At 45.9% G+C, this 13,916-nt stretch overlaps 1 protein-coding gene across 1 annotated transcript; it reads left to right on the forward strand.

The window, feature by feature from the left end:
- Nucleotides 1-6,630: 6,630 nt before the first annotated feature.
- On the forward strand, nucleotides 6,631-13,148 carry LOC146206260 (uncharacterized). Its single transcript, XM_084590878.1, has 2 exons — nucleotides 6,631-6,878; nucleotides 11,688-13,148. Exon 2 carries the CDS (start codon nucleotides 11,689-11,691, stop codon nucleotides 11,995-11,997), a length of 309 nt encoding a protein of 102 aa, XP_084447004.1. The 5' UTR covers nucleotides 6,631-6,878; nucleotide 11,688; the 3' UTR covers nucleotides 11,998-13,148.
- Nucleotides 13,149-13,916: the final 768 nt, after the last annotated feature.

Here is a 13,916-nt window from a genome sequence, read left to right on the forward strand (position 1 = left end):
GTTGGACAGGATTCTCCGAACACGCTTACAGTAGCACAGCTATTCGGGCTCTTCCCCAAAACCGGCTCGGCTGCGGTGGACCCTACGTGCTTTTTGGAACAGTAGTAATTTGTTCCGCCTCCGTCAGTGTAAGCTGCTGCTCATTTGTCCTTTCAAACTCGGGGCTTATTCTGGGACAGTTTCCAGACATGTGCCCGCAACTTCGACACGTATAGCAGTACTATAGCAGATAAGTACTGACTACTCGTGCTTTATTTGCTTTAGTGGCACTCGCCATTTACAACACTGCATTAAATATTGTGAACATATTTGCAGATTACAAGGCAGGAGCTGTAATAATTTTTGTTTCTATGTGTTCCTAAGACTGAAAAAGAGAAGCACTATGAACTACGTGCCATCAGTGCGTTGTTATAAATGTCATTGTTTATTTGAATTAACTCAAGTCTTTTTTTCTCCATTGCCTCGCGTACAGTTTCCGCAAATAAGGCACGTTAAGCGGTGTATTTTTCCCTTCAGAAGTACGAGAAAGGGACAACGCCAAACATTGAAGAACGAAAAAGAAAAAAAAAAACAGACATGATCATTTAACCCGTGAAAGACCACAAATCGTCACACGAGCGACCCCGTGGCCGACCCCGCCAGAATGCTAACCCTCTCCACTAACGTAAGACATTTTCTCTGATGCACATTATCAGTTCAACACAGATACCTCTGTGGCACCTCTGCCACCATATTCGGACTTGGAACATGAGCGTCTCTAGGCGTCACAAGGTGCGTGCTACAGGCCACTCTTGAAACACATGACTTGGAGCATTCGTCCATCCGCGTTGCGGAGGCAGAGGGCGTCACGCCAGATGTTGTAAGGCGGTCTTGTGACTGCAGCTCTAGAAAATGCTTCGCTCCTTTTGTGCATTGCAACATATCTTGTTCCATAAAATATCTCCCTCCATGATAGCGTCGTGTGCAGGCCTTCCATACCCCTATTATGCGGCTGCTATCTGGGCCACTTGCTTCTTGACACATTGCTGCTGCTGCCACATGCCCTCCGGCACTCACATTATTGTTAAAAGAGGGTTGGTAGCACAGCTCTTAGGTGGAAAGTTTTACGTTCTGCGAGTTAAAAATTTAAGGGCGATAGAAGGAGCTGTACTCTACGTACATGGCGCAGGCTTGTTTTAAACCCCTCATTCAGTTATTTTTGAAGACGATCTACAACTTCTAATTTAATGCGTTGTTCCTGCTGTCAGTAATTAATAATTTATCTAATTAGTCTTTATTATACAATCTTTTACTATACTATAGATACGTCTTCAAAAGAGCGGCCTTTATTTTTATCCACCGGAGAAGGGGGGGAATGGGGGTGGGGTCTATTTGCCTTTTCTACTTGCTGACCGAGCCATATTTTTTATTATTTTTTATTATTTTTTATTATTTTTTATTATTTTTTATCATTTTTTATTATTTTTTATTATTTTATATTTTTAAATACTGTGGTCTTAAATGCAAGATTATGGCAGGCGTGTATATAGAACATTTGTACTATAACAATGAAAGAAAGGCAAAAAGGAGAGAGATAAAGCAGGCAAGGTATTACCAATAACAAAATTCCAGCATCACACTACATCATTCTGCCTTTCACGATTCCGGAAATCGCCTGTCTTGTATGATGTTAATCCTTCTGCAAGGAGCGTCTCCAGTCGGTCTAGCCTATCGGCCAGCTGGGAAACGCTCGCGTCTGGACTTAACGCTTTTGGCTTTGTTACCAGCCTCACGTTTTCCTCACTGGAGACCACACTGTAAAAAATATGTGTGTAATTACAGGTATCTTTAAAGAAAATTTCTGTCCACGCACAGAGAGTATACCTGCTCTACTTCATTGACCGAAATACGTTCAAGAAAAAAACAGTAATTTTCTCTTTTCCAGCCAAAGCCTTGATTGGAAGGCAAATAATTTGATATATTTTGGTCGTCTACTCTTTTTTCTACCGCAAATTGTTTTTTGCTTGAATAGTATAGGTGAATGCTGAATAGAAAGTGAAATGTTATGACAACCCCGAAGGCGCTGTCCGACGATCGGCTGCGTAACAATTTCGATTCGAAAGAAGATAAGCAGTGCGCCACATTCAGGTCTATTGTATCAGTTACGCATTTTTCCACTTGCGTCCTTTCGGTGGCCAGACAAGGAGTGTTGCGCGGCCACCTTTATGGGCTGCGTTGAGTGTTGCCAGCGCCGAGAGATATTCGTGAGATGGAGTTGGCAAGGCATTCGCCTTAAAAATGGTGTTTATTGAAGAAATTGGCGCTTAACGCAATTTTATTGTTTTTACAGACAGAAAACACGACATAAAAGACAAGTAAAAAGATATATTTGCATCCTTCTTTTCACTGCGACAGAAAACAAAAGATAAAAAACAAAAAACGCCGTATAACAGAAAAGTTTTGTCAATTTACAAAATTTTCTATCCGCTGCAAATAGAAACTGTTAAAACACAGAAAAATTGAAAACAGAAAACATACACAGATCGTTTACAGTGTATGAACTCCGCTAGGCCGAGTTGCGGCGCTGGCGTCGGTTTCAACGGAACGTGGGGCCGGCGGAACAGCCCATCTACAGTAGCGGAGCGGCCCGCGCATAACACCGCAAGCTGGTGATTTGCTTTAGTGCTGATTAGCATTTTGGACCACTAAAGTGCGATGAGGCGAAAGCTAGCCAGGCCAGCGGCGGACATGGCGTCTAGAAGCTTTTTGCCTCTGGCCGTAGACGACTGGCTTCCCCATGCTCTTGGATGGGCGTTGAAATCACCATATAGATTATCGCATCTTTACCTAGACGGGCATCGAGGGCGAGATGAGGCCGCTAAGGTAGCAGGGGCAAGATATAGCGGTGGGCACGTAAACCGAGTCCACTGTGGTGTCCGTGTTTCCTAGTCGGACTCATGGCACAAATTTCAATGCACCATTGCTACGAATCCACAATATCCAGGGCCATGTATGCGATGGAATTACTCACATAGAGGGCTGTCTGGGGTCGCTCCTGTGGATGGGCTGGATCCGGACAGGTGGCGTCGCTGGAGGTCTTAAGGGAGCAGCTAGAGTGGCCCGAATACCCGGTGTATCCTGGGTGACGGGATGTTTCAGCTGGGTCGTGGTTTCCTTGAGCGCTGCAGGACGCCGAAGTCTAAGGTACCTTGTATAAGAAGATCTTTTAGGTCGGTAAGCAGCGTGTAAAGAATTTACATGCCACTGTAGGACGCGTGGCCTTTCAGTGGTTCCTCTACGGTGAGCCATGCTGGAGATTGGTAAGGCTCTCCGCAGCGAGAGCGGTTTCGTACAGCTTGTGTGCTCCGTCATTGGTTGGAAGTTGTGCGATGAGGATCTGGATCACTAACTGCAGGACGGCGGTCACCCCAGGCAGGACATCTTGTGGGTTGACTGGCAGGGGCCTAGGCTGCTGGGCATAGGGGAGGGGCATGGATCGAGCTCCGTACTTGAGGGCCTTAACATAGATGGATCCTCCCGCCTGGCCTGCCAAGGACGACGCCGTTGTATGGAGTCTTGGGGGGCCTCGTATCGGCTGCTGAGAATGAAGCTCGGCCAGGAGCGCCTCTCTTGCCTGAGGGTTGGGGTTCCTGTGAAATGCAATGGTCTGGCTCTGCTGCCTTCACCTGGGGCATAAGGGGTCCAAGGCCCGATGGCGCCCACCGCAGTGAAAACACCTGGCCCCTGAAGCCGTGCAGTCACTCCGGAGGTGAGGCCCCCTGCAGTTGGTGCAGCGTGGCGGTATAGTGCAGGAGGCTCTAGTGTGGCAGAATTCTTCGCACAGAGCTAGGGCACTGCAGGAGGAGGGCCATGAGGTGTGTACCCTGAACTGAATCATCCCACAAATGAAGATGGGGTCAGGAGGGGGGCAATAAAACGGACCGAGACAGGAGCCTTAACTTTTGACAGGTGCGAATAAATGTTATTTCTCTCCGTGTACCGAAATTGTGTAAATAAGGTAAATATATTTAAAAAAAAAAGGACAAAGCGCTACCGAAATTGTGTAAATAAGGTAAACATATTAAAAAAAAAAGGACAAAGCGCTAACGACACATTCACAAGAAAGAAGACACGGAGCGCTTGTCCGTGTCTTCTTTCTTGTGAATGTGTCGTTAGCGCTTTGTCCCTTTTTTAAAAAATGCTGCACCAACTAGCCCAACAAAAAGTCCTTCTTGAAGGTAAATATAAATCACCCCTTGTAACCTGTAATTGCCCGGTGGGGTCCGGCTTTGTAGGCAGGAGAAAAAAAGGTGGGAATCATTCTACTGATCAGATGCTTACAATACAAGGCCATCAGATACCTAGGGTGGCAGAATACATACACCTCTCAGACATGACAGATATACTCGAAAAAGCATGCATTTAACTGCGCCAATAGTGAGTGGCAGACAGCATACACTCCATGGACGCTCTAAATGTTAGAAATTTATTGCGTGTTGCACATTCCTTGCACATTCTTGCTTGTTATTCTGTCTGCTGTTTACTTTTTGCGTTTTTCATTTAAAATTAGGTTTGTTTTGGGGGGCTTTAACGTCCCAAATCTACTCAAACTACGAGAGTCGCCGTAATGGAGGGCTCTGGAGATTTCTACCACTTGTGGTGCACTGACATCGCATAGTACAGAGTTGCCTTTCTTATCGCCTCTATCAAAACGCACGTTGTACTTGTCATATGCGTTCCTTCGTTTCGTCCTCTCCTCTTGAACAAAATGTGGTCGCCGCGGTCGGGATTTCATCCCGGAAGCTTGAACACAGCAGTCGAAAGCCGCAACCGCTGAACCATCGCGATAAGGGTCAGAAAAGGAGGGAAACAAGTAATTTTGTCATATTCATGACATGACGGTCTTATTTTTACTCTTTACACATATTTATTTGAAAAACTATGAGATACTTCGATGCGGTATGTGCATGTGGGTTGTGCAGCAAGGCGGGCATTATGAATGTTCAGACGAATACTTAGCTAAAATTTAATCATCAACTTGTCACTTTTTATTATACAGAACAATATTTATTTGCGAAATTTAAGGCCTTTAACGTCGAAGAGGAGCCCACCTTTTAAAGTTTTTAAATCGGCTTTGTGGCTTGAAATATCGAACGTTAAAAATGTACGCATCTGAAAACTCACTGAGCTGGCTTTCACAAATTGCACATTATTAAAATTACGTTGCCTGCGCTTTATGTGTACCATATGCAGATTTGTCTCTTTGATTATATGAGAGTTAACATTATTTTTTGGCAACAAAGCCACGCGCTGCGATGCTAATCGAATCTAAATAAATGCTCGGTCAGTGTTATGAGATCTGAGTCTGAAAACCGCCTTTCTTTATTTGCAAAATAATACGAATGGTAGTGACTTCGGGAGACTCCTACGGTTTGGCTGGACGTTGCCACAAAAATTGATCAAAAAAGCAATTTTGAAGTCTTGAATATGCTCGAATTTTCAAAAAGATAAGGAGATGCTCAATCATAAATTTGCAAAGCATAACAATCGACGCTTTGAAACAACTGAACTCACCCTGCCGAGAATGATCCAAAAGCAAAAAATGGGAACGCGCGAGAGATTTTGACAGGGACAATGTACGGTAACGCTGCTTTCGTTATTGAATAGGCCAATTTCTTTTCGTGATTGTGGGAGAACGAATTTGAGAACTCGAATAACAGCTTTTAAAGTCTCTTAGCTGGCACGAATGAGTAACAGGACAATGATAGCTTAGAATTGTAAAAAACACGTAGCCATAATAAAGTTGCTAAAATGAGGTCGCCAGTATTAGTGGCATACTTCCGAGTGGCGGGTATGCGATAATGAGCAGATTGCCGAAATTTACACCCCTGCGCAAAAGTGGAGATACCACGTGAGCAGCTGAAATTATTATTTTTCTGTCTGAAAAGACGCACCTGAATAATTTGCTTGGTCAAGATGGCAAGCATATTAGAGAGGCTATACGCTTACCTCGGAATTAACCGCATTTCATCGCCAGAAAAAGCTGGCGTGCAATTTTGTCGAAACGCGACGTCTCTCCACTTTTGCGCAAGGGTGTACAGACATCGCATGATATCCCAACGGAAACAAAGTCATAAACAAGCATGCAGGAAATAAATGGTACGGGAGTGCGAAGAAAGTTACATAATTAAGATATCGAAGAGAAAGAGAAAAAGTTAAAACTTTTAATACATTTCATTATAATCACCGTGTTTGCATGGTCTGGCTGTTTGAGTGTATGTGAAAACATGTCATAGTGTGTCTACACGGTTGGTATACGGAGCTTTGTAGCGTACAGAGAGGTATTTGCTATTTCCAGATTGTGTGTAACGGTAAGGGTGCCCCTGACATCCCATATTTCTTCTTTTCTGATCGCCTCGCTTACTTTCATCCACCATTTCCTCCGAATTTACTACCCGTACTCTCTGTCTCTCGTAATTGGAGTCCCCATCCCCAAGCTTTCGAATGAACTGCTTTGTTTCCCTTTTCCGTAACCATACGTCCAACTGAAGTTAGGAACCGTGAACGGAGATACCTGCACCGTTAGACAACTTTGTGCCAACGGGATTTCCCACTCGCTGTTTGACGTGTTCCCTGTCGCGCTGTCACGCTGTCTCAACTGCTCTTCTGAACTCTCGGCCCGATAGCGCTGGCCTTTGTGCTCGTCTGGCCGCGGGAATTGATAACCTGGCGATCCGCACAAAGGAATTGCGGCCGCAACGGAAAACCCTATCGGCGTCGCTTGGCGGTGCCTGTCGCGGTTATCTCGTCCCTCAGTCGACCGTAAAGTACGCAACGCGAGGACGCTCTGTCAGCACACAAGAACGCGGCAGTAGCCTGCCTGCTCCAGCCATTGTCAGGTAAGCAGACCGCTTGTCACACCTTTACCCCACCGCTGCTAACCAAACGCTCAACCGTCTCAGACGAGGCCGTTTCCCGGCGTGAATAATCTCAGGAACAATAGCATGAAGGAGCGGGAGGTGTGTATTGGTGACATAAAGCATGCTGAATGATAGGGCTTGACTAGATATCATTTTTAGAGCGTTCGTCGACTCCTATACGTATAGTTCTTGCATTTACGGACCGTGCTGTCACTCGTAACGCGAAGACGTTGGATGCATGGTTTTGTGAGCCTGCATTGATATTGGCACGCGTCTAGCGGGATGTGTATCCGGCTCTCGAACGAACTTGTGAAACTTCCTTACCGGTAGTTTTCCTCCGACCCAGGTTGTGTGCATCGTCTCTGGCGAGTGTTTCGCGTAGCCGCTTGTACAGCGCACGACAGCGAGCAGAAGGAGCGTCTGCGTGGTGCTGCTTTGATGATGCGTGCTTTGGTTGAAACTTTTGAAACCATATTCGTCCTCCTAAAAAATAATTTTACATATTCCGCGTTGTCCACGGAACGATAGTTTCAAGAAGGCGGACGCTAAAGCAAAGTTAATGATGGGGGTCGTATCGTTTTCAAAGAAAAAGAAAAACAAAACATCAACAATGAAACCTGCCTGTCTCATATCAGTGCCGTCTTGCACCTCGCCTGAATGTGTCAAGTTGTTTCTCTCTGCATTTTTATCCCATCCACTCAGCATATAGTTATTCATATGGGAATATTCAGCGATTTCTCGCAGGATCGGACCAGCTTCCCATGGTTGTACGTCTTGTAGTTTCTGCTATTGTTAAGCCTGCTATGATGAAAATAATCTCAGAAATGGAAAACGGAAGTGCTGGGTAACTGCGACCGATAGCAAAACGACCAGCACCTGAGCTGTTTGCTTTTTCTTTTTTTTTTTTTTTGCTCCCCAAAAATGAACAGTGGGTGTTTAATGATAGCTGGATTATTGTGTACCGGAAGATTTTCGCTATTATTTCCTATAATGAGAAAGACTCGATGCTGTCTCAAAGGATGCACTGCGGCACCCGTTAATATCTGTGTACTACTGAGTAGCCTATTTGTGCCACTATACAGTTCACCCCATACAGGGCGACTAATTATGGCACACTGTGTGGCTATATTGCAGGTGGTCCTGAAAAAGGCCATCCCGTTGCTCATTTTGGACCCTGACTTTTATCACCGAGCAGGGCTGCGGATTACTGCAGCGCAGGGCATCTTCTTTATGTCCCAACTATAACGTGCAAATAAAGTGTTTGTTTGCCGGTACCGCAGCACAGAATTAAATTTAATTTGCCTAAATAACTTAGTTTTACGTGTGCTTAACAAGCGCCGTACGCATTCAGCAAGCCTCTTCTTTTTGTGGCGTTAGGACTAAGGCTAGCTAAGGCTTAAATTCTTACAATGATAATAATAATAATAAAAACCCGTTGTATGAGTGTCTGAATGCCCAGGTTTTGAAAGAAAAATAAATATGGCCGCGATTAAATTTCAGTCCCGCGGTGGCGCGAATAGATGCGCTTCGCTGGCCAGAACACTTCCGCTATCGTCTCTTTTTTTTTTTTTTTTTTTTCAGCATGTTGTATTAGAGTGAAACAATGTTCTGTGGGCAGGAAATATGTTCATAATACTAGGAAATCGTGCTAAATCAATACGATGCACAAAACACTATAGGCAACTATAGGCTGTGGACAAGAGGCACTGCACAGCACATCATAAAGAGTGAGTGCCGTCCCGATTCGAACTCGATGTGGGCATACACCTCCCTTTAGTGGACATTCATCATCAAGATGGCCTTTTGCAGAAATAACTGATTCACAGCTTGGGCCCATCATGCGCATTTCTCATAGGTCGCGTAATGCAGCTAGAGAGAGAGAGGGGGAAAAAAGACGTGCATATGTGCTCATCAACAATTTGCAGAGCAGTGAGATATCGCACATATCGTGATATCAGATCAAGGCAGTTTTTTTTTTTTAAATTTCCATTTCATAATACTCCAGAATAGTATTTCATCTTTGCAATCGATGAAACAATTCTCGATACATTACATAAATGAAAGTCTTTGCAGGTGACGCGAGAAGCATTTTATTACGAAAGCATTACCTAACACGTTCAAACCCAACCACTAATCTTGTGGGAAGTCTCTGCCGAACTCAGGAGAAAAAATCCTGTCGGAACGAAAAGGATTCCGACGCAGGAATTTCTCGTTAGAAGCGGGTACGGAATTTCGCAGTAGTTGTCGGTTTTTTTTTTTTCTTCATTAACGCAGTTACTGCCGAAGGCGATTACGAGACGTGGTAAACTGCAACACACTGTCGCACTGTGCATTGCACGTCGTCATTCCACCAACTTTAGTCTGTACGAAAAAAGCTTTTTGCGCGTCGTACTGTGTTTAACTGTTTCGAATACATCGCGTCCCTGTAAACAAAAATAGACGAGTGGAGGAAAGCCATAATAATTGCTGTAGAAACAGTTCCTCGTGAAACTTGAAAATTCTCCAGCTATCACTGTTTTATTTTAGAGAAACCCGACGTTTCTGAGCCGGCTCGGCTCCGTCTTCAAGTGTCACTCAGGACTTGTACGCAGCTATAAATAAATGAAAGTAGAGGCGAGGAGGGGGCGAATACAGGGGAGAGATAGGGTGATGAATTGGGGCGGGAAGGAGGGGGGGGGGGGGGGTGCTAAAGACCTGTTTTGAGTCGTGGTGATGACAGATACAGGTACAGGGTTGCTCGCTGGCGTCTTTTTTTCTTAGCGACGAGTGAAGACATTGTAGGTACACACTATAGGAAGGTTGCCTCTGGTCCGGTTGATGTTGTTGTTTGGGTCGTCTGCCATTATTCAAGAAGCCGTCTCTCCGGAACGGATATTTCTTGTAAGTTTATTTTGCGGTCTGAGTCTTCGAAATGTTCGGTAATGGGGTTGCGTTCTCTTAAGAAGTAGCGCACATCACTCTTGTTTTGCCGAATTCTTTACTTGGCCGTTTTGTAGCTAGGGTAGTAGTCGGCCCAGGGAATTTCGTAAGCAAATTGGGCTCTTTCTCTAGGCGTTCGTTCTTTGGGAATAGGTGGCACGCTCCCCCTATGCGCTCGAGTAGTGCACTAGCCCTCGAACAAAGTCGTGAGCTACGACTTTATGGGAAAGACCACTCGATATAGAGACATAAAGTCCTCTTTAACCCATCAGTAAAAACGTGACTACGTGGCTCGCCATCAATTTTTTGTTACGTCACACAACCCGCCGACGAATGACTGCCAGGTCATGCCACCTGCTAGTGGGCTGTGCCCGTGATTTTTCGCTCAAAACGCCCAGTCACCTAAGCAAGTCGTCCCCGAGCGTCCCCGAATGCTGCGTTAGCACTTAGTGTCGCCATGACTAATCCTGTCTAGTGTACTTAGTTATTCGTTTTCGCAGTCTGCGTCATTAACTTGTGCTATTCTCGCATTATTGTGTTACCATGACCCGCCACGTAGCAGAGTCACAGTAATACCAAGCCGAAAAAAACTACTGAATATTTTCTGTTGTAGCAACAGAATTTCTGGGCGGTATTTGAGTCAAACCTGTTGTGACAACAGACATTGCTTTAGTAACATCAAAATTTCGCGTAGTTGCCAGAGAAAACTGTCACAAAACTACCGACTACAGAAAAGTACTACATAACTACAAAAAAGTGCTACAGAAGTACGGAGATGTCTAACGTTATGACTGAACTGCAGGGTATTTCGTCGTATTTTTGACACAGTTATGTAGTCTTCGACTAAGTACTTATATTCAAATTGACACTTTATGCCCTTTTGAGGTATATCCACAGAAGTAAGGTTGCGCCAAGTGTTTCAAAAGTTGTCAGAAATTCGTTACCCTAGCATTGATAAAAGCGGGATAAATAATGTTATTCCAACAAGACTTGCCTTATTTCGTAATGGAATACACTTTCATGATGAGGCCATATGCTACCTGTAAGTTGTTTTGGTTGTTCTAACCAGGTTTTAGTATCGCATTCGTCCACATCTGCAGCTCTATGCACCGTTCGCAAGTCAGAGCCAAAAACTTTTAGGGAGGATCAGTTGGATTTATGTGGAACTTTCACCGGCTAGTCTGCTTCAGTTCTGCTTCTATTCCGGTGTCGGTTCTGTCCCTGTTATGATTTTATTCTTGTTTCATTTTTATTCGTAATTACTTTTTTGTTAATATCTGCCGATTTTTTCTTGCCGATTTTACTCCTTTCTCGTAGAAGTGAAGAGGGGAGTTCTCTCTCCCGCCACCTGCCGTCGACCAACCATAGCAGGTGGGAAGAAGGAAATCCTAAACACATCCTGCCGCGATTGAAAATGGAGGTTTCACACAGACGCCGCTGGCGCCGGACAACTTTCGACTTCATGTCATTCTTAATGCTATATCGTATTAAACATAGTAGCTATAGTTGTGCGTTCCCCAAGTACATAAACATTCTCTCTCTCTTCCTCTCTTTCCCGCGCGTGCGAGGGTGGGTTTCTGTATGTGTGAGAGAGAAACAGCTTGTATTAACGCAAGCAAAAGTCAGCCTGTTCACCTTTTTGAGCCTGCGAAGGAGTTGGCTGTGCTTGCAGAAGCTCACGCAATTCAGTGGTACCAACTATTAACCAAAGCTCTGGAAGTAGACTGGGCGCTTTCTCATCAGACGGGGTCGACATGCCCAGAGCGCCGCTTTGTTTACGTGGCGTGGATGTACCGAAGTACTTCCGATAGGCCCGCAGCGGCAGTACAGCTCTGCTTGCTCAGATCTTGTGTACCCGTTGATCTGCAGGATGGACTCGACGCAAGGCGACAGCAACGAAGGTGCTCAGGTCGAGCGCCCCCGCAACGCCGTGCTGCTGGGCTGCTCGGCGGCGTCGATCATGGCCACGGCGGTCAGCGTGTTCGCCGGCATCTTCGTGCACCCGGCCGTCGTGTTTCTGCTCGTGCTTGGCAACGCGACGAGCGTGGCGCTGGCGCTGCGCTTTGGCTACCGGGCCGTCCCGCCCGAGCGGCCGGATAACGCGGCCAAGGTGCCCGACGGCAAGACGGTCTTGCCGGTTATACAAATCCATCCTCCAAAAATGGTGACCGAGCTCTAAAACGTCGCTTCCATGCATTCAGCCCGCCACTGCACGTACTGCGCTCAAGTCCGGCTCCTGCACTCTCATGTGGACTGCATCGTCAGGAACACAATTAGAAACTAGTATGATGTGCCAAAACACCATGCGTGGGTCACTATTTATTTAAATATATCGCGAGCAGCACATACGGCTGTGGTTGTGTGGAATTAGTTCTCTGCCCACTCAGAACGGATGACAGGACGGAAAGTTCAAGTATGGTTAAAGATGAATAGCCCTTGTAGAAAGCTTACACTCCGGTGGGCTTGGCTTCTGGGCCCCATCGTGCGGCTTCTTATGCTTTCTCGATAATCGAAACTTCCTGCAGGTAAGAGGAACTCGTCTCGAAGGTCCTCACCCATTCGAAAGTTGAGACTTCCACGGGCACTATCAGAGCCTTAATATACGCCTTAGTATCACCCCTCCCCCTCCCTCCTCCTGAAATGATGAGCAAGGCACTGGAATCTTCCTTACCAAACAGGCTGGGGCCCGGTCTAAGCTAACCCGGCCGGCAATGTTCAATCGGCTAGAACTACGAGTGACGTGATATTCCCACCAAATTCAGGAGAAAAAAAAAAAACAGTAATTTTGTTTCGTTCTCAATCGGGATTTTAGAAACCCTTGCAGGAAGCTAGAAATAGAATTGGTAGTATTTCTGGCAGTGCGCTTTAACAGCGCAATCTGTCATTTAATTTTTTTTTTTTTTTTTTTTTTTGTGGTCTGACTGAGGAGAAGCTCAGATACTCTCTGGTCGCATTTGTGTCGAGCGAGTTCTGGTTGGCGACGAACGCCTCTAAGCCTTACGAGCGTAGGAACCGTCCTCACAAGGCACACATATACCTTTTACTCGATAAGTCCTTCCACTACTGCACCTGTGACGGCCCTGACGCTCACTCGTTGTAGATACGCCCTCTAATTCCTCAGGTCACAATGAGACATTCTGCGCAAGAGCTCAGGCATTGATTAGGAAAGGTTCACACGTAACTCTTCCTTCGACTTACATAACACCTATTAACCGCTATTTATTTATTCAGTCATTCAGTGCAGCAGAGACGGTTTGGGCGAGAAAGTTTAATACAAATTCATGAAAGCACTGCGTGCTTTCGACATTGGTAATAAAATTTCATTGATCCCTCCTCTCTCTATTTTTCTCTCCCTTTTGCCGTCCCACAAACGCATCCGCAGCGCAGCCGCTATGCGTTGAGTGAGATGCGTAAAATATATTACACGAAAGCAGTGCATTCGGTGATGTTTTCCTGTAAAAGGTACCTGTAGTAGCGTGTGTTAAAAGAAGAGGGAAACAAAAAAAAAAAGGGGGGGGGGGGGAAAGCCGCAGGTCTTTCGTGCAGGTAGTATGTCATGTTCAACGCTATGGTTTTCGTCGTACACATGAACACGCCCAACGCGACGCAGAGGGAGAGATGAATGCGGCCCACCATTTTCCTTCGACAAGGCTGCGCCGCGCGCGTGTACTGAGTCGGCTCCCTCTCGACGTGTATCTCTTTTGCTTAGCCTTTTCTCCGCTTGCGACTTTAAACACGGCGAACGAGGCGACTGCCTTGGGTAATTCACTCGGCAAACCAAGTGTCCGGGCGTGGAGACATCGCGCAAACTCGCCGGGCTTTGGCTGCGCCCCCAATGAATGCCGATGAAATTGACGGGTGGCCCGCGGCTGCGCCGCCTCGCCGACACTGCGCTCCACAAGTAGTGGCAATGCACAGGCGGACCAACGCGTAGAGCGCGAGCCAGCTGTCGCTGTGGCTAGCAGTTCGAGCAAATATACTGCAGTATTCTGGAAGTATACCCTACGTGAGCGCATCGGAACCATTGTGTTTGCTGTCGGCGAACCCAAATCGACCAGCTGCACGTTGTGATAGTGAGTGATTTACTCATCTTCTAAA

Source organism: Amblyomma maculatum, chromosome 1 (genome assembly GCF_055883805.1).
Source record: "Amblyomma maculatum isolate TAMU_Amacu chromosome 1, ASM5588380v1, whole genome shotgun sequence".
Taxonomy (NCBI): Eukaryota; Metazoa; Arthropoda; class Arachnida; order Ixodida; family Ixodidae; genus Amblyomma; species Amblyomma maculatum.

Excerpts from the sequence above, each read along its gene's own strand:
- LOC146206260 (XM_084590878.1), top strand. The coding sequence starts at position 11,689 with ATGGACTCGACGCAAGGCGACAGCAACGAAGGTGCTCAGGTCGAGCGC.